General features: G+C 38.0%; 1 protein-coding gene across 3 annotated transcripts in view; it reads right to left on the reverse strand.

Annotated features, from left to right (window-relative positions):
* LOC150107795 (nucleoredoxin-like) overlaps positions 1-21,945 on the reverse strand; it is a 199,122-nt gene that overhangs the window by 124,405 nt on the left and 52,772 nt on the right. For all 3 annotated transcript variants that reach the window (XM_090391551.1, XM_090391550.1, XM_090391549.1), the window contains exon 3: positions 6,590-6,797. In XM_090391551.1, coding sequence (XP_090247677.1) covers positions 6,590-6,797 — 208 coding nt within the window. The remainder of the gene's footprint in view (positions 1-6,589; positions 6,798-21,945) is intronic.

The raw sequence follows: 21,945 nt of genomic DNA on the forward strand, positions 1-21,945 counted from the left end.
GTGCCTCATTTCTGGAACTGTGAAATCAACCCCAAACTACTGGCTCCCAGTGCTAAGTTACATCCCACCTCCACATCTCCACAGATCCAACATTCTTCTACTTGAATATAGCAAAATCATGGAAATCCAAGATCTCCCAATCCATGAAGACATCCCACTCCTAGAAATAAATACGCTAAAGTGAAGGCACCTTCCAATTCTAAAAGCGAAAAATCTTGCAGAAACAAACTTTAAAATAAAGGAGAAGTGAAAAACGTCCTGGCATAATACTTCAACAGGGGAATTACATGAATTAGTGGACCCAACCCTGATGCATTCGGGTTTTGACCTAACACGGAAAACTTGGTCTACCCTTAACAGAATTCACACCAATCAAGGCAGATGTACAGACCACCTTTACAAATGGGGGCATAATTACCTCACCCAGGTGCGACTGTGGATCACTCCACCAGACAATTAGTAGAATGTGTTCATTGTGAATACCATGGAAAGTTGTCGGACTTCATCCAATGCTACACCAAGTGCAGTTGATTGCATAAGCAACCTAGACATACAGTTGTAGTTTATTCCTGAGTGTCTTCTTTATGACTGTTTTATATCATATTTAAGTATTTTGTCAATTTTATACTAAATGTTTATATATACTAAGATTATTGGACTGTAACTTTTCATGTGTGAGCCATACACTAAATAAATAACTCCATCTAATGAGAAAAAACATCCCTATTATATATTATTATTTGACACCTTCAGGGAGTCTAAGGACTCATCGAAGGAGGGCACCTGCTCTACAACTCCGTCTCCATTCAATCACCACCTGACCGCCACTACACCAACACCATCTACCGCCGACCATCACTGGTATTTCCACAGACAATCACAAACATCCATGCCCACGCATTATATAGAAACAGGTATAAATCTGAGGGGATGTTCCTGGAATCTGCCACAGAACTATAACGTTCTTCAAATTTAAATAGAAATGTGAAATAGAAATACAAATTTAAATAGAAAAGGTTGCTTCACCTTACCCTTTTATGGGAGAAAATTATCATGAGATTTTCAGTGAAATGAGCAAAATATTATCACTGAACCCACAGAGGGCAAAGTCACAACTTCAGGATCTTGCCTTTTTGTACAATTAGTCTTCCTAATGGTGTGTCTGTGCACACAGGCAGTGTATATCTTTGTGCTCAAGAAGATGCCTTGGTGAACAAGGCAAAATATCAGTCTTAACAATTTAATAACTAAATTTTATCCCTAGATACTAATTAATTATTAGCTGGTAATGAACATCTCTATTAAATTGTTATGTTCATTACCTAGATAATAATAGAGATGATAATTAACCAACTTTGTTTAGTTATTAAATATATATGACAAATATGGCAATAGTAAAGTACAGATCCAACAATGTTATTCAACAAAGTGATTGTAGGTGAGTATTGAGTGAAACTTGTCATTTATATATCATCCATCCATCCATAAGAAGGTAATAAAAGACTAAAAACTATAGAGGAATGTGTCATGTATTCAGTTAGCAGGATATTTAGTCAAATCATGAGGGACAGAATTGAATTTAAGACATTTCCAATAATATTGAAGGAAGAATCTGATTTCAAAGCAGAAAGATCTTCCACAGATAATATTTTCTTTATGACAAAAATCCCAAAAAACAGTTGCTAAGAATAAAGAGCTCGATTTAATTTTTGTAGCTGGAGAAAGCTTATGATACTGTCCCAAAGAAGATAATGTGGCAGGTATTGATGAAGGAACAGTAGAAATGGTGAAGAGGATGTAGTGGGGATCTAGGAATTCTATCAAGATTGGTTACAAACTTTCAGAGGAATAATTTATTACTACTAGTAAAGCAAGGATGATATATGTCACTAAAGTTGTTTAAGGTTTACTGGAATGCATCCTTGAAGGATTGGAACAGACAATGCTGAGAATGTGGTCTCTAGCACCTCAGCAAATGTTTTATTTCTAACCTAACTTTAAGATCGATAAGTTAAAACTGGCTGAACACTGTCTTATGTACAACTACTTTAGTCTTTTGACTATTTCTCTCTTGACTGAATTCTTCTATTGCCTGAATACAGCATCTTATAGTTATTTAAAAGAATCTCACTTGTTTTTGTCTTCCTTGTGTGGTACTTTTCTAATTCTACTATCGGTCCACTTCTTTTCTATGATGTTGACAGTTTTTCAATTGGTTAAACTATAAATTAAAAATGTTAAGAAATTATATTCTTGGTTTAATCTTTTGTCCAAGTGTAACCAAAAAATGTTTGTACATGAAGTATCTTCACAATTGGGCTACTTGTATAAGACTATTGACTTTACATCAACTGTCTTAGTATCCCGTAATGCAAAGCACACTCCCTTTCAGGGACATTATGGGAAGGGCCACTGCCCAGACTAGTTTAAACCTAATTTTAGGTTTTATCAGTGGGAGCGAGACCCAGAAGAGATACCGAAATAATGTAGGAGTCATATATTTTCCATATACAAGTAGTGAAAAGGCATATCACCTTATCATTAAAATACTCTGGATCAGATTTAGATGTTGACAGTTTTCTCACTTGGTTAAACTATAAATTAAAGATGCCAAGAAATTATATTCTTGGTTTAATCCTTTGTTCAAGTGTAAGCATACAAAATTTGCATGTGAGGTATCTTCACGACTGGGTTACATGTATATAGAGGCTAATGACATCACATCAACTGTCTCAGTATCCCATAATGTAAAACACATCTCTGGGTCTGGTTCCCACTAATCAAACCTCAACAAAGGTAAATCCAAGCCTTTCCCATAATGCTTAGCATTATACACCTCTGAAACGGAGGGGGGGGAGTGATTTGCATTAAGGGATACTAAGACAATTAATGTAAAGTCATTAGCCTCCATATACAAATAAAGATATTTCAATATGCAAACTTTGCTTACACTAGAACAAACGATTAAACCAAGAATATAATTTCTTGGCATCTTTAATTTATCTTTTCTATGATACTTCTTACAATGATGGTAACTATCTTGAATTTTCAGATGCTGAGTCTGAGTTTGTTTCAGTTGCTTACTTTGCTTGTACTGTCTGCTCTAGTTTTCTGACAAAGTATCTTGGTGGAGACCTATTAATGTGGCACTACAGGAAAATGAGCATTCATCTTTGTTAGAAGTCCAAGTCAGTTTCACATGGAAGCCTCCTCCCAGTTATCTAATTTTGATCCTTAAGCAACTCCCTAATAACTATACAATTTAACTTACTTATCCAAAGTATGCCTCCATAATCTTCCAATTAACGGCAGTATTTTAAAATATGAAAGTATGTAGTTTTTTTCTAATTTTAATTTCTTCTAGTATTTTAAACTAGTTTTGAAGATTTATTATTATTACTATTACCCCAAGACCTCATGGAGTCAAAGACTCATCTGGGAGGTCCTTTTATCAGACACACAGCTCATCATACCGTGCCTCGAACACATTCAAACTCCTTGCAGACACCACACTCTCAGGAAAGGCATTCCAATCATTTACAACTCTGTACAAAAAAAAACTGCCCCTCACTACTCACACCCTCTTTACACAGTTTCCAGGGATGACCTCTGGTTCTCCCCCAATCTCCCACTATTTTCTGTAGAACTGCTCCAGCACTGATCCTATAACAACCCCTTACCAACTTGTAGGTCTCTATCATATCTCCTCTCTTCCTCCTGTCCACCAGACTCTGCAAATTACATCTTCTCAATCTTTCCTCATATTTGACATTCCAGAGGTCAGAAACTACTTTAGTTATTCGCCTTTGACCCTTTCAAACATCTCTTCATCTTTCTGAAAACCAGGTGACCAAATCTGGGCACAATAGTCCATGTGTGGCCTAATCAAAGCCTTATACAACAGAACAAGAATCTCCCTACTTCTACACGTCCGTGTCCTCTGCATCATTCCCAAATATTTTGTACTGAAATTAACAGTACATCATCAGTATAGATAACAAACAGTTCAAAGGAATGGAATACAAAGTACATAACAGTCGGTGGATTATCAATTAAAAACTGCTGCCACGTGCTAGAAATTAATATTAATAAAATATTATTAAATAATTCTTAAAAACTATTTCTTTGATGGTTACATAAGATAAGAATCTCCCAAAAGTTTGGAAGAGAACGTGGCAGCAGTGCTAGAAATTAATATTAATCAAATATTATTAAATAATTCTTAAAAACTATTTCTTTGATGGTTATATAAGATATGAATCTCCCAAAAGTTTGGGAGAGAAAGACGATCATTTCGATTGAAATTTGGTCCATGTAAAAGGGCTTTGCAACTTTCTTTGAAAAGGCATTCATATTTAAACTTGCATCTATGGAGAAGATAAGCTTTATTCCACTGGATGTTGTGTTTAGTGTCAATACTATGTTTTATGCCAGACCTGACTTTTGAGGTTTCATGTATTCAATATAATACTGATGTTCCTTCATTCTTTTTTCCACAGAATGGCCTGTTTGTCCAAAGTATGTTAAATTACATTCACATGGTATCTGGTAAATGCCAGCTAATGATAGAAGTGCCAGTTTGTCTTTTGTAAATAGCAACGAGTGAGAAATTTTGTTGATAGGAAAATATGTGGGAATTAAATGATAAAGATGAGATGATGAGCATAAGAAAAAAATTACCTCTGACAACACTCCTATGAATAAATGGATTGTGAATATTTCTGATGCTCGTTATCTGACGCTGAAACTAGTGCATTAGCTAAAGGCCTTGACTTTACCGTAGTACCTAAATGCATCCCGTATATCGATTTTTTGCATAACAACAAACACAATCTGTCGGGACTCTCCAGCGAAGATGCTAATAAACTATGATTTGAAGTTGCTGCTTCACTTTTTAAAAGCAAATTAGCTCCATGTAATTTATCGAATGCTGAAATCCATGCGCTAATCTCATTAAGAAAAAATAGCGATATATCTATTTCAAAAGCTGATAAAGTAAAAGCAGTACTGGTAATGGATAAGGCTGACTATGAGAGAAAAGTAGACCGTCTTTTGCAAGATACCTCCACCTATCAAGAACTCAGTCATAACAATACAAAATCACATATTAAACAATTAAATAAGCTGCTTGATGAAGTTGTCAGTTGGGATCAAAATACCGTGGACAGGTTGTGCACTCATTTTGGAAGAACTCTTCGTTTATATGGCCTCCCAAAAATTCATAAAAAAAGGTTATCTAGTAAGACCCATCTTGAATTGTATTGACTCTCCCACTTATACACAATTGCAAAATTTCTGTCGCATTCATTAACTGCCCATACTGGACAATCCAGAACTTTCATCAAAAATTCTACACATTTTCTTGAACAAATCAAGGACGTTCAAATACAAGAGTCTGACTTGTGAGTCCGTTTTGATATTGTTTCCCTCTTTACCAATATTCCGTTATCTGACACCGTCAATTTACTATATGATAATTACCCTCTGGATATTGCAAAGATTTTTGAATTTGTTATACATACAGGATATTTCAGCTGAAAAAACAAGATCTATAAACAAGTTGAAGGTACTGCCATGGGTAGCCCTCTGTCTCCACCTTTGGCAAACTATTTTTCGAACCACCTGGAAGACAGCTTGTTCTCATCCATTCATCCCCAACCCTCTCTTTGGTTTTGTTACGTTGATGATGATGTCTTTGCTATTTGGCTGCATACTGAAGAGGAACTTACTACACTCCTACAACAGATCAATAGCCATTCAGTTCACCATGGAAAAAGAAAAGGCAGGTAGTTTACAATTCTTGGACATCCTTCTTACACGCACAGCCTCTGATTTTATCAACCCGTGTTTATAAAAAACCTATCTTTACTGGCAGATACATTCATCAAAAGTCTGCTCATCACACTTCTCAAAAAATTGGTGTTATCAAGTCTTTAATTAATAGAGCACATAAAGTGTGCTCCTCTCCCTCAAGCTTACAACAAGAACTTTTGACTATCAAAAAGTTAACAGAATTTAATGGTTACAACCCTAATCAAATCCAGCAGATAATTGACTCCTATGTTCCAACACCTCAGGATTCTTCAACAGACCGCAGGGTTCCAATCCCTTATATTTCTGGCATCTCAGAAATGATTGGCAGAATTTTGAAGTATCATCTCAAAATGATACTTCAAAAATGAAAAAAAAAATGAAAATTGTAATTTTTAATTTAATCACAAGAGTGTGAAGACTTAATTTTTTAATGGGTTTAATGAGTTAATCAGTTAATTTATGAGGTTAAGTTACATATTAGATATCCTGGGATATGAACCAGTGTGCAAGTTAGATTTCTAGCTCAGTTTCAGGTGTCTTCTTTTTATTTTGAATTGAAGCATTTAAATCATTTGATCACTTGGGGGGGTTAAAAATAAAGACTTTCTTCCCCCCACACATACATATACATGATATCCTAGAAAAAGTTAAAAATAAACACACTTCTTCCCCCCCACACACAAACATACATATACAAGATACCCTGTACATACACAAATATTCCTACTTGAACTTAATTTTAAATGCACTGTAAATTTATTTTCAACATATTTACCTCCAACACCATAGAGCAAAGCCAATTCTCTTCGTTTTTTCTCCTCTGAATATGGAATTGCTAGCCACGGCATAACTGAAAAATAATGCTGAAATGATTCAGCACTGCGATCGGAACTAATAAATATTATTTGAAATTTATGATCCCTTTCTCTTACTTTTCGGTAGACATCTATCAGAACTGGTGTAAATGCTTTACAAGGCGGGCACTGTAAAATGAAAAATAAATAAAAGTGAATTTGGTAATAATATTAAAAATAAAATTAAAAATATGTAAGTACACACACATACTCGCACACACACAGTGTGTCCCATAACGGCTATTCAAAAGTGAGTTATTTTGGTAAAAAAAACCTGCAAAAGAAATGCAGTTGCAATAATTTCCTATCTCAAATACAGGAATTTATTACCTAGTAAGAGCCATTGATGTTGCAGAGATACTGCCAAGTTGTAAAATAAATACTGTTTTGCAGCTAGGTTTAGTAACTTTTTTACTATTGATACGTCAAGAGTGGAGTTCAGGGTAAGTTGTTACACTGTAATAACTTACCCTAAACAGATAAAACACGATTCACAATCTTTCCTTATTGCATTTTATCCATTCTAATAACTAAGTTCTTGTATGGTCCGCAACCCAGATTTATGGGGCATCTTCTTGAGTGGCATAATGTTATTAAAAATAACAAACACGTGCTATTAAAAATTAGAATAAGCTGGTAGTAATTAATTCTAATTCTTATATTTTGGGCTGCCTAGGCCATGTGAGCAGTACTAACTTCCAACCAGCACGCTGTGAGCTTGAATCCTACCAAGGATATGAATGTTTGCAGATGAATTTCATCACCGCTAACTGGAGCCCTAAAGTAACTTGAAAAAGTTCCTTTAGGCCATCATAGTCGCAACTGGTCTGAGCAAGGTTTATGGATTATCTATTATGGGATTCACATATATTAAAAATATTTATTCATTTCATATGGTGATTCAACGGCCGTGAGCCCCTTTTATGGGGAGGTATGGCACCACCTCAATCCCCCCCTATTGTTATCTGAGCTCAGGACCAGCATAGCTGACAACTAAGACCTATGGCTGGAGGGATTGTCTTAAGTATTCCTGACTGTATCCTATCTGTGTGTGTGTTCACTGGGCTGGTTTGCCTGCTTGCAGGATGAAAAATCCCAGATAAACTGGAGAAAAACCTTGCTGTCCCAAGACCGACTAACTTGGCTATGGCTGAGGTAGATCCTTAAGCTCTTCACGTCGTCGACAGGAATCGAACCTAGGACACTCCTTCCCCAGGAATATAGTTGCGAAGCGCATAGCCACTAGGCTAACCATGTGGACATTAAAAATATTCAATTAAAACATGATATGTTTTTGCCTTTTCAGGAAACATGAAAATAGAGAAATTCAATTTCATTCTTCATCTTCCACTGCAAGTGGGTGATGGGGAGGAAAGCACCAACTGTCTTTGAAGCTGCATGGTTGATGTGAATTCAGTCACAGTGCACAACTCAGTGTTGTCATTAAAAACATAACTACAGTATCAAGAATGCACAAACGACTGGAATGAGCTAATAAACAAATGAGTTTTCTATGGAAGATGTTAATCTTGAAAATATTAATTGAAATAAGGAAATCTTAATAAAAATCAAAAGAGGAAGAAGAACGATTCTCAGATCATAGTAGTAAGCTCTACACCAAGCACTGGAGTGAGTCATTGCTTACTCTTATTAAAAGGATTACTGGAGCCAAAATTTGACCATCATTAGCAGCAGTCTTAAGTTCAGCATTACAGATCTATAACCTTTAATACAAAGGGGTATTCAACAGAATAAAGCCTGCCAAATTTGAAGAGTTGAATCCAATTAATAATAATAAAGAAACAGTACTTTGGAAAAAAAAAAAAAAAAAAAATTCCCGTCCTCCTCTGAAGGCCCCCCCCCCCCCCCCATACACCATTCAATGAATTTTAGCGAAATATGGAGCATAGTTGCTTCTTATACTCAGGAAGATCAACTGAAACATTCAAACTTAATGAGAATCGCACTAAAATGAAAGGAGAAAGGTTGAGAGAGACATTTCCTACTGTTGTACAGATACTTCTGCAGCTTCCATCAGTTAACTCTTCCAAGCTAAATATGGAACACTTTTTTTATTATGGTCACATGGCAATTTCAACCCAACTGGACAAAGTTGGGTTGAAATTCCCATGTGGGGAAAGAGAGGGATCGTGTCCTTGGCAAACATCTTTACTACAACTATTCAATACGCTATAGAGAAGCTATTCAATATGCTACAGTTATATGGTGTTGATGGAGAATTATATCAAGCAATACTTAGTCTTTATTTGAGTTGTAAGTCAGAAGTTAGAATTGAAGGAAATACAAGAAGATGGTTTAATGTTAAATCTGGTGTGAGACAAGGATGTACATTATCCCCTCTGTTATTCATTATCTATATGGATCACATTATGAAGGAAAGTGGTATTAAACATGATATCAAAATTGGAGATGTTAATATCAGCTCTTTGCTTTATGCGGATGATGTTATACTTCTAAATAAATCCGCTACAAGTCTGCAAGATTCTCTGATTAAATTGAATAACTGTTGTAATAGATACGGTATAAAGGTCAGCATTAAAAAGACAAAGACAATGAAAATAGGCAGAATCATTGAAAATGTTAACTGTGTTGTGAATGGAGAACCTGTGGAACAAGTAAAACATTTCAGCTACTTAGGCACGATATTTAGTGAAGACGGTAAATTAAATATAGAAATAGACAACAGAATCAGCAAAGCTGGTATGGTGTGAAGTCAATTGAATAAATTGATATGGAATAAGAGAGAAATTAGTCAGAACACTAAATTAACTGTATACAAATAAACTGTATACCAGAGTGTTCAAACCAATTTTAACTCATGGATCTGAGAGCTGGGTCAAAAGTAAAACACTTGACCAAAGACTAGACACCGCAGATATGAGAGTCCTGAGAATGATTAGAGGCATGAACAGATGGCATCAATGGCAATATCATATTAAAAATGAGGATATTAAGAAAGAACTTGACATTGTCAGCATCCAGGAATGTGTTAGCAGAGCTAATCTCAGGTGGTATGGTCACTTAAACAGAATGGACAAAGAAAGATTAGCAAAACAAGTGTTCTCTGCCAGGTTGGCAGCAAAACGACCCAGAGGAAGACCAAGATATGGGTGGATTGATTTGGAACAAAGTGTCTTGGACGATAGAAATATAAGATCTGATAATGTTGGAGTCTTGACAAGTAACAGACTGATTTGGAGGAAAATTGTAGATAGGAAGTTAGTAATGATGTAATTTTTTTTTCATGTAGTACTATCATATCCTGTACACTCCTTGAGGGTACATGGCAGGAATTTGATGATGATGATGATGGAATTAAAGTTTTACTTCAAAAATAAACATAGTGTTTTTAATTTATTTTCCTATGCGTCGTTTTGACGTTTTGCATTTTTTTAAAAACCTATGTAGGAATTCCCATTTCAGAAAAACTGTGTGCCATTTATAACATAATAAATCTAAAAGCATGTTTTGAATACATATGGAAACATAATTAAATTGGAAGTAAAGGATTAAAAGTGAAACATCACTGAATAAAGTTTTAATTTTTATTAAAAAAATAAATAATATGATATAATTATGTTACTACTTACTTTTAATGAGATGGTTGAGCTTCTCGGCTCTTGCAGAGTTGCTGGATATCTGGCTCAATATTGGTCAACTTCAGTCAAAGATCGCACACACACAAACAAAGATGATTGATTTGTGTGTGTTCGATCATTTTCATTTTCAGTGGAAAATGATCGCATTGGAATCCTTTTTAGTGGAAAATGATCAAGATCATTTTCCACTAAAAAGGATTCCAATGTTGGAAAAGGTGCAAATTATCTGTCTTTTACATAACTAATGTACAACACCATTTTTTTTTCTCGATTGCCTTTATTTTGTCGTAGGCATCAAGAACAGTTAAAGAATTCCCTGAAAGGAGAGATTTAGTTCATTTAATTTCGAAAAGTCTGAAATATAGGATAGTGTTGATAACCATGCTTCGTCAACAAGGAGTGATACAAAATCAGAATTACATTCATTTACAAATAAGAAAACTTCGTGCCTTAATTGAAATAACTTTGTTAGTACTTTGCCCATAGAAAGCCAGCGAATTTCAGAATGAAGCAAAAGTTGTATATATTCACTGCCCATTTCATCGCAGAGTACTGAAAATAACCTGTTATTTAACAGTTGAGCTTTAATAAAATTAACTAGCTTTACAGCATTGTATGGCACAGTTTCAAATTCTGGTGGCATTCCTTTGGAGGCTAATGCTTCCCTACGTATGAAACAATGTATCCAATTCATATCTGGAGGTACTTCCTTGACCATAGAAACGACCCCCTATGCCTGCCTGTAAGGGTGCGAGCTCCATCCAAACAGAAGTATACATGTTTCCCACTGGATCCCTTCGTATATTATGTAATTATTGAGTGTGAAATATTTCTTCTCCAGTTGTTCGGGATTGCAAAGTTCTACAAAACAGAATATCATCATGAATGTGGTCATGCGCATATCTTACGTAGCATATTAACTGCGCATCATTTGTAACATCAGTAGTCTCATCTATTTATAACATAATAAAGGTTCTTCTTAACTCTTTCAATTAACTGAGATTCTGTCACCTGCCATATCATTAATTCTGAGACCGACAGTATCATTCAAAAGAGGAATCAAATCAACATCTTTTAGTAACTTGTTGCCAAACATAGTTTTTACCACATCTTTTATAGCTGGAAGTAGCAAATTTTCCCTGACAGAATGAGGTTTCCCTCTTTTTGCTATGCGCAAACTTAAGAAATAGGATGCTTCCAGTGCCTCGCTTTTAATGGAACCCATGGCCAAAATTATATCTTTCCCGTGATTTAATGTCCCTAAGCATCGCTGAAAAAATTCAATTGGCTTATTTTTCACATCACAATGTTTAGTTTCTAAATGTCGTCGGAGTTTTGCAGGTTTCATGCACTCGTTCTACAACACTTAGTAATACAAAACACACTGAGTTTCTGTTCACTTTCATCTCTATACCAAGTAAACCTGAATTCCAAATATGAACTGTTATATTATCCATTGTATTTTTTCTTTGAACTGCTTGTTTCTTCTACTTTAATAGTATCAGATATACTCGCCATTACAACCTGTGTATCACAAGCAGGGTTAGCATCACCTATTTCATTTGCTCTTCTTATCAAAGTCCTAGTTCTAAGCCACTTTTCCATTAATAAAAAACATTTCTGAAAAATATATAAATGTATAAATAGTGGGATTAACTAACGACACACTTTGTTCAAGTATCACTTAGCACTTCTGAAAATATACTGCCGCTAAAAGTTTAGCAGCAGAATGATGAATAATAAAAGACAGGTGAAGTGAACAACAATATAGTTTTATTGCTTCCACCTTTAAACATTCTGATGCTATTTGTTGGTTTTTTTAAGTCTTCATTTGATTTCAATAATTTTTACTTACTTATTCAATTTTAATTTGTTTTGTTTGGATAATTAAAAAATATATATTTATTTAATTAATTTAAGTCTGCCTGCGGACCACCTGTCACATTGTCGCAGACCACAGATTGAGAAACACTCCTTTATACTAATGCCAGAAGTATCCGGAATAAATGAGAGGAATTGGTGGCGCTGACAGCATCAACTTGGCCAAAGATTATTGGGTTCACTGAGATGTGGTTGACAGAAGAGGATATAATAACAGGAATAGAAGTAGCAGGGTACAGCATTTTTCGGCAGGATAGGAAGGGAAAGCGCAGTGGTGGAGTACTGCTTATGATAAGTGACGACTTATGTCCTGTAAGAGTAGAGGCTTTGGAGGGCAGTGACACTAATGATTTTGAAAGCATATGGTGTGAGGTAGAGGTGGGCAAGATAGGATATTTAGTGGGGTGTTGCTACAAACCAAGGAGCACAGAGAGTGGGGACCAAGAAATCTTTAGACAACTGAGCTTGGCAAGTGCAAGAAGAATGACTGTTATGGGAGATTTTAACTACAGCGGTTTAAATTGGGGAGGGGAAGATGCATGTAGCAATAAGGAAATGGAATTTTTAGAATTCTTGAGGGACAAATGTCTTAGGCAACATGTAATAGAGGGAACAAGATGTTCAAGAGTTTTGGATTTGGTCACAACATCAGAAGAGTTGAGAATAACTGAGATGACATCTCTCCTCCCAGTTGGAGTGAGTGGCCATGTGGTTTTGACTTGGAAGATGAATAAACATGCAGGATTATCACATAGACGGGAACGTATGTGGAATTATAAGGAAGGTGATTATAATAGTCTTAGATGTCAACTTGAGGGTGTTTCATGGAGGGAGGAATTGGAAGGAAGGGATATCATTAGTACTTGGGAAAATGCGAAGGAATATTTGTTAGCAGCAATAGTAAGCTGTATTCCACGAGTGAAGAAGGGAACACAATTTGGAGTAAAATGGATGACAAACAATATCACACAGGAACTGCATGTGAAAAAGAGGCTATGGAAGAGATATAAGGAGACAGGTGAAGAGCAGATGCATCAAGAATATAAGACACAGGACAGGAGAATGGCTAGTATGGTAAGGAAGGCAAAACAGGAATATGAGAATAGATTGGCACAAAGATCCAAAGAAAATCCTAGGGAATTTTTTAGCTATATGGCCAGTAGGAGGAGAAATGACCGTAGAAGAATGACATTGTGGGATACAAATGGGAATAGAGTGACTGATGCAGAGGACATAGTGAAATTGTTCAATGAACACTTTATCGGAGTATTTCATCCTGGAGGAGTAAATTTTAATACTAGAGGGATAGGACAGGTTCGAGGTTTAGAGGTGCAGGAGGAGAGCGAGTTCCAAATACTGAGTACTCTGGATGTCAGTAAAGCTGTGGGACTGGATGGTATTTCACCTCGAGTTTTGAGAGAATGTGCTAAAGAACTGACAGATCCTTTGACCTGGCTTTTCAGTGAAGGTCTGGCTATGGGAAAGATGCCCAGAGAATGGAAGGAAGGTAAGATAGTGGCATTGCATAAGGGCGGTAGCAGACCGGAAGTCTCTAATTATAGGCCAGTTTGTGTGTCATCAGTAGTTGTTAAGATCGTGGAGAAATTAGTGAGGGACCGTATGCAGCATTGGGCAGATGAGAGTAATGTTATCTGCGAGAGTCAACATGGATTTGTGAAGGGGCACTCTTGTTTTAGTAATATGCTAGTCTTTTATGATAAAGTTACAGGAGCATTAGATGAGGGAAAGGCATATATTGACATTTTCATAGACTTAGTGAAGGCATTTGACAGGGTGCCACATGATAAGCTGATATTTAAGTTGCAGTACATGGGTTTGGATGTCAGGTTGGTCAAATGAATTCAGGATTGGCTATCAGAGAGTTGTGTACAGTGGGGCAGTTTCAAGGAAGCAGAAGGTTACAAGTGGGGTCCCACAGGACTCAGTACTGGGACCTGTATTGTTTAACCTTTATATCAATGACATTGTCAATAGACTGCATGGGATATTCAGTTGTTTGCAGATGATGTGAAGCTGGGAAAGGTTATTAGTAATAGTGCAGATATGGTAGCCCTGCAAGAGGATTTGAATAAGCTAGACAGATAGGTAAATAAATGGGGGTATCGGTTTAATGCAGAAAAATGTAAGGTCTTGAGGTTTGGGACACATCGATGGGATGCTGAATACTCTATTGGAGGAGCTATACTGGAGGAAGTAGGGGAGACAAGAGATCTGGGGTTAATGATTGATAGAAACCTGAAATTCAGAGGACATATTGCAAAGGTGGTAAAGGTAACACAGAGAATTGCCACAATAATGAGAAGGACGGTGACCTGCAGAGATAAAAGAGTTATCATTCCGTTGTATAAGACCCTGATCAGACCACACTTAGACTACTGTTCTCAGGTTTGGTCCCCAGGATTTGAAGGGGATAAATTAACTATTAACTGTGGAAAGGGTACAAAGGCAGATAACAAAAATGGTTTCAGGACTGTACAATGTTAGTTATGAGGATCAGCTGAGAGAATGTGGACTGCAGAGTTTGGTGGATAGATGAAGGAAAGGTGATATGATTGAGACTTTTAAACTGTTGAGAGGTGGTTACAGGGTTGACACTGGGGAGTTTTTTCACTTGGTTGAACAGTGAGAAGGAGTGATGACAAGAGGGCATCCCTGGAAGTTACAAAAGGAAGCTGTGAGCAAGAGGGCGAGTTGTGGTTTCTTTGCATGGAGGATGGTTGAACCGTGAAATGCTCTGCCTGATAGAGTGGTGAGAGCGAGAACGGTCAATGAGTTTAAGGAGTGGTATGTTAGACTTTGTGTTTCCTAGGAGGGACCTCCTGCAATGTGTCTTTTGACTCCATGGAGGACTGAATAATAATCATAATAATAATTACTATTACTACGGGCAACTCCAGGGAGTCATTAGACTCATCAAGGGAGGCCCAAATCATATTCATCACAACTATTCGACATTCATACAGTATCTATCATACCTCGCCTTAAACTCATTCACTGTCACAGCATCCAACACAGACTCAGGGAGCGCATTTCACTCATTCACTACTCTAAAAGTAAAGAACCCAACTCTAACACCTTTACTAACCACACTTTTGCCCAGTTTCCATGGATGTCCCCTAGTCCTCCCACAACCAGCCCTGTTTTCAAAAATATCTTCTGAATTAATTTTATAGAAACCATTCAGTAATTTGAATGTCTCAATCATATCTCCCCTCCTCCGCCTATCAACCAATTTTTGCAACCCACAAATCCTCAACCTGTTCTCATACGGCTCATTCCACAGACCTGCTACCATCTTGGTCACTCGCCTCTGGATCCTCTCCACCTCCTCCCCATCAAGAAGAAACCTAGGTGACCAAATCTGAGCACAGTAGTCGAGATGGGGTCTTATCAAGGCTCGATACAGAGGAACAATAACCTGCTTGTCTCTGCATGTCAACGTATTCTTCAGCAACCAAGTGATTTGATGAGCTGATTTGGCCACTTTTGCAATGTGTCCCCTAAATTTCAATTCCTTATCCACCAACACTCCTAAATCTCGTGCCTCATCAATTTCCTGCAGCACGGTTCCACCAATGCAGTAAACTGCCGCCAATCTTTTCACCCCAAAATGCATTAACCTTACATTTTGCCACATTAAATTGACATCCATTCTCCCTAGCCCAGACCTGCAATCTATCCAAATCATCCTGCAAAATTTTGACAGCATCTGCATTCACTATTGCCCTACCCAACTTCGCATCATCCGCAAACAAATGAGTTGTTCCTCTCAGATCCTTTCCTATATCATTTATGAACAAACTAAACAGCAGTGGTCCAAGAACAGATCCTTGTGGCACACCACTAGTCACAGGCCGTCTTGTGGACTCTACTCCTGAGTAAACCACTCTCTGATATCTCTCCGTCAACCACCCTCCTATCCATCTCACCAACCCTATGTCCATTCCCATATGCTGCAATTTACTGATTAGAATTCCATGTGGTATCCTGTCAAAGGCCTTAGCAAGGTCCAGTAGAATCACTGAAAACCCATTACCCTTATCCAGTTCAGTCGTCACTGTGTTATAATACATGAGCAAGTTACTGAGGCATGACCTACCCTTCACAAAACCATGCTGTCCACGATACAGTATCCCATTTTCTTCTATCCAATCTTGTATTTTCCTCTTGACTATTTTCTCTAAGACCTTGATAATGATTCCTGTTATGCTGATTGGCCAGTAATTTTCAACAGCAGCCTTGGAACCACCTTTGTGCAGTGGAACAATTTTCCTCTCTTTCCACCCCCTTGGGACTGACCCAGTCCTGAGGCTCAAATTAAACAAAATGGTCAAGGGCACTGACAATTCTTTGGCCGCTTCATGTAAGACACGAGCTGGTATTATTAGTATTATTATTAGTGTTCCGGGAAACTCCAAGGAGTCGACAGACTCATCGAGGGAGGCCCTAACATCATGTCTGGAACAACTATTCAACATTCACACAGCATCTATCATATCTTGCCTTGAACTCATTCACGGTCGTAGCACCCACAACAGACTCTGGCAGCTGATTCCACTCATTCACCACTCTCCAAGTAAAAAATCTAGCTCTAACACCCTTGTCAACCACGCTCTTGCCCAGCTTCCATGCATGGCCCCTAGTCCTCCCACCACCTGTCATATTTTCAAAAATATCTTCTGGATCAATCTTATAAAAACCCTTCAGTAATTTGAATGTCTCAATCATATCACCCCTCCTTCGCCTATCGTCCAATTTCTGCAACCCACAAATCTTCAACCTATTCTCATAAGGTTCATTCCACAGACCTGCTATCATCTTGGTCACTCGTTTCTAGACCTTCTCCACTTCCTCCCCATCACGAAGAAACCCTGGTGCCCATAACTGGGCACAGAAGTCCAGATGGGGTCCTATCAAGGCTCGATACAGAGGAACAACAACTTGCTTCTCTCTGCATGTTAAAGTATTTTTCATAAGCCACGTGATTTGGTGAGCTGTTTTAGTTACTTTTGCAATGTGCCCCCTAAACTTCAACTCCCTATCCACCAGCACTCCTAAATCCCTGGCCTCATCAATCTCCTGGAGTACGGTTCCACCAATGAGATATACTGCTGCTATTCTTTTCACCCCAAAGTGCATAACCTAACACTTTGCCACATTAAACTAACATCCATTTTTCCTAGCCCAGTCCTCCAAACTATCCAAATCATCCTGTAAAATTTTGACATCCTGTGCACTCACAATTGCTCTACCCAACTTTGCATCATCAGCAAACAAGTGAACACTTCCTCTCAAATCCTTTCCAATATCATTGATGAACAAATTGAAAAGCAGTGGTCCAAGAACAGAGCCCTGCGGCACTCCACTAGTCACAAGATGTCTTTTTGACTCCACTCCTGAATAAACCACTCTCTGGTATCTCTCCTTCAACCACCCTCCTATCCATCTTACCAACCCTATATCTATTCCCATCTGCTCCAGTATACTGATTAGGGTTCTATGTGGTATACTGTCAAAGGCCTTGGCAAGGTCCAGTAGTATCACTGTAAACCCATTACCCCTATCCTCATTTGCTTTGTGTTAGTTCCTGAGTGCACATACCATATCTTTATGTTCCCGAAGATGGCAATGTGACATTGCCGAAATATAGAAGTTATTCATTAAAGTTACCTTTAATTAATATACTTTATATGCGTTGTTAATTCCGTAAACTAATTACCAGTTACCCCTATCCAGTTCAGCTGTCACTGTGTTATAAAACATGAGCAAGTTACTGAGGCATGATCTACCCTTCACAAAACCATGTTGTCCCCCATACAATATCCCATTTTCATCTATCCAATCCTGTATTCTTTTCTTGACTAATTTCTCTAAGACCTTGACAATGATTCCTGATATGCTAATCGGTCGGTAATTTACAACAGCGGTCTTGGAACCACCTTTATGCAGTGGAACTATTTTCCCCTCCTTCCACCAGCTCGGGACTAACCCAGACCCGAGACTCAAATTAAACAAAATGGTCAAGGGTAATGACAATTCATTAGCTGCTTCTCGTACTACACGAGCTGGTATACCATCCAACCCCACAGATGTAGTGACATTGAGGTTATGCAATAGACTACTCACCTCCACTTCATTCACCACAATTCCCGTATAATCTACTGGTTTATTCGTTTCTGCAATGTCACCACCTGGATGATATATTCTTGCAAAGTGCTCACTCAGTAACTCAGCTATCTCAACTGATTCTGTTACCTCCCTACCATCGGCATTCTTTAAAATCATTCTGCCATGTACATTTCTCCTTTTACTTGCTACATATCTAAAAAACTGTTTAGGATTCTCTTTAGCCTGCATGGCCAATGTTCTTTCGTAATCCTTTTTTGCTTTTCTTACCACACTCGTCACCCTTCTGGCCTGTGCTTATACCGTTCATGCGCCTGCCGGTCATCTTTATCCCTAAATTCCCTCCATAGTTGTTTCTTTTTTTGAAGCTCAAGCTTAATGGTGTTATTCATCCATTTAACCCCTACTTGATTTATTATTCGGACTCTAGGTATACAGTCAGCCATTGCTTCATGCAAGCACTTCTTAACCACCTCCCATGCACTATCAACTTCTAGTCCTTGCAGTTGTACATGCCATGGCACTGAGCCAATCAAACTTCTAAGCTTGTCATACTTTCCAGCCCAATAATTCCACATGTACCCTGTCTTAATTGAAAATTCTACACCTTTAGCCACCTCCCAAGTCAAGACCCTATGATCACTCTCACCAATTGGTGGCAATGTGGTCATATTTGTTACAGCCAAATTCTCAGATGTAATTACAAGGTCAAGCACTCTCTGACCCCTAGTATTTTCCATTGCATGCTGTCGCAGATAGTTATCCCTTAATAACCGCATAAAATCCAATTCCTTCCTCCCGTGTGTCCTCTCCTCACTCCAATCAATGCGACCATAGTTGAAATCTCCTTCCACTCATTTCTTCTATTTGCTTGTGCATACTGTCACCACCATCATTTCCATCACCTGGTCTATAGCAGCACCCAATTGTATATTTAGCTCTGCTAGCCACAATCTCACACCAAATGGCCTCAAATGTTCTCTTTTCTCTATCCTGCAATTCAACTTCTATTCTCCTTTGCTGTAGCTCATCAGCTATCATCAACAATACTCCTCCCCCCATTTTATTCTCTCTGTCATTCCTGAACACACTATACCCATCACATTCAATCCCACTAGCTATATCATCTACAGTCAGCCATGTTTCACTAATACCAATAACCTGCGGTCTGGAAGTGCCAACCATGGCCAAAAACTCTTCCTTCTTGTTCCTAATACTCCTAGTATTAGTGTACATGAATTTAAGACCCCCATTAGCTCCAACCCTACCTTGATGCCTTATATTAACTATCCCACTCTGGTTTGTTGTCCTTATTTGCTCTAGCATATTATATTCATTCTTACATTCAACTGCCTCCCTAAGGACTGTATATCTACTCCCTCCCCCCCTTAACGAATCTAGTTTCCCTGAATTGGCACATCCACTACATTCAGCAACACTTTCTCAAGTCTTCTTACACCATAACCATTCAAATGCAAGCCATCCATCTTATATAGATCCTTTCGCCCATCAAACTCACTCCACACGTCCACAAATTCCACACCACTCGTCATACATAACCCACGCATAAAGTCATTCGCAATTATGGCCCTCCTTTTAAACATTTCACTGTCATACCGTTGCAAAAGACTAATCATTCTAACTCTCTCACTCTTTTCTTTTGCTACCTCAAACAATTCATTCAGGTCTTCTATCATTTCCATTTTATCTCCTTTCAAATTATTCGTACCTGCCACAACAATCATTTCTTTCACCCTTTCCTTTTGCTCTCTAATAGACTCAGTTACATCCTTTATGGTCGCACCAGGTTGGTACGATTTTGTCAAATCCTCTACTAACACACCTCGTACTAACGAGTCTCCATACAGCACTCTATCCTTCATTTTGTTCATGTTCACATTCATACGCCTATTTTTCCTGTCATACCTTTTTTTATTGGTTGGTTCATTCAGTCGACTTTAGTTCATGCATTCTAGCTGCTGTTTTGTCCTTTCTATCTCGCACCATTCAACAACGCGATCTCATTCAATGCATCTATCTCATCTTTTTTATTCTCTGAGAAATCATTAATACTATCATTCACACTTTCTATATTCACACTCTCACAATTCTCATGTACAACCTTGCCGTTTCTTGTCATATCCCTATTTTCTTCATTCTGAAGTTGGACAAAAATATCACACTCACGATCCGAAATACACTTCAATTCCTCATTCTCCCTACATTTTCTACACACATTCAATCCTTTATTATCATCAATCCACACTCTGACTGCACTCCTTAAAGCGTACATTTCACAGCTAGTACACTGACTCATTTCTTTTACCATCCAATCCCACAGATGTATTGACATTGAGGTTCTGTAATAGACTAGTTACCTCTACTTCATTCATCACAATTCCAGTATAAGCTGTTGGTTCTTCCATTTCTGCAAAGTCACCCCCTGGATGATATACTCTTGCAAAGTGCTCGCTCAGTAATTCCACAACATCGACTGATTCGGTAACCTCCCTACCCTCAGCATTTTTTAAGATCATTCTACCATGAGCATTTTTCCTTTTACTTGCAACATATTGAAAAAACTGTTTGGGATTCTCTTTTTACGAAATTTTACGAATTCTCAGATTACGAAAGGAAATTGGCCTGCATGGCCAATTTCCTTTCGTAATCTGCTTTTGCTTTTCTTACCACCCTTGTTACCATCCTGGCCTGAGTTTTATACTGTTCCTGCACCTGATGGTCACCCTTCTCCTTAAATTCCCTCCACAATTGTTTCTTTTTTTGCAGCTCAAGCTTAATAGTGTTATTCATCCATTTAACCCCTACTTGATTTATTATTCGGACTCTTGGTATACAGTCAACCATTGCCTCCTGCAAACAGTTCTTAACCACCTCCCATGCACTATCAACATCCAGCCCTTGCAGTTTTACAGGCCATGGCATTGAGCCAAGCACACACCTAAGCTTGTCATACTTACCAGCCCGGTAATTCCACATGTACCCTGTCTTAATTGTAAATTCGACTCCTTTAGCCACCTCCCAAGTCATGACCTTATGGTCACTCTCACCAATTGGTGGCAACATGGTCATGTTCGTTACAGCTACATTCTCAGTTGCAATTACTAGGTCCAGCACTCTCTGCCCCCTGGTATTTTCCAATACATGTTGCCATAGATAGTTGTCCCTTAATAACTGCATAAAATCCAATTCCTTCCTCCCATGTGCCCTCTCCTCTTTCCAGTCAATGTTACTATAATTGAAATCACCCATAATAATTACCCTCCTTCCACTCATTTCTTCTATTTGCTTATGCATACTATCCCCCACCATCCATTCCATCACCCAGTCTATAGCAGCACCCAATTGTATATTGTGTTCTACTAGATTCTATCTCACACCAAACAGCCTCAAATGTGCTTTTTTCCCCATCCTGCAGTTCAACTTCTATACTCCTTGGCTGAAGCTCATCAGCTATCATCAATAACACTCCTCCCCCCTTTTTATTCACCCTGTCACTCCTGAACACGCTATACCCGTCGCATTCAATCCCACTAGCTTTATCATCTTCTGTCAGCCATGTTTCACTAATACCAACAACCTGTGGCCTGGAAGTGCCAACCATGGCCAAA

Source organism: Typopeltis vanoorti, chromosome 4 (assembly GCF_054136105.1).
Source record: "Typopeltis vanoorti isolate ZY-2024b chromosome 4, IOZ_Tvanoo_1.0, whole genome shotgun sequence".
NCBI classification, from domain to species: Eukaryota; Metazoa; Arthropoda; class Arachnida; order Uropygi; family Thelyphonidae; genus Typopeltis; species Typopeltis vanoorti.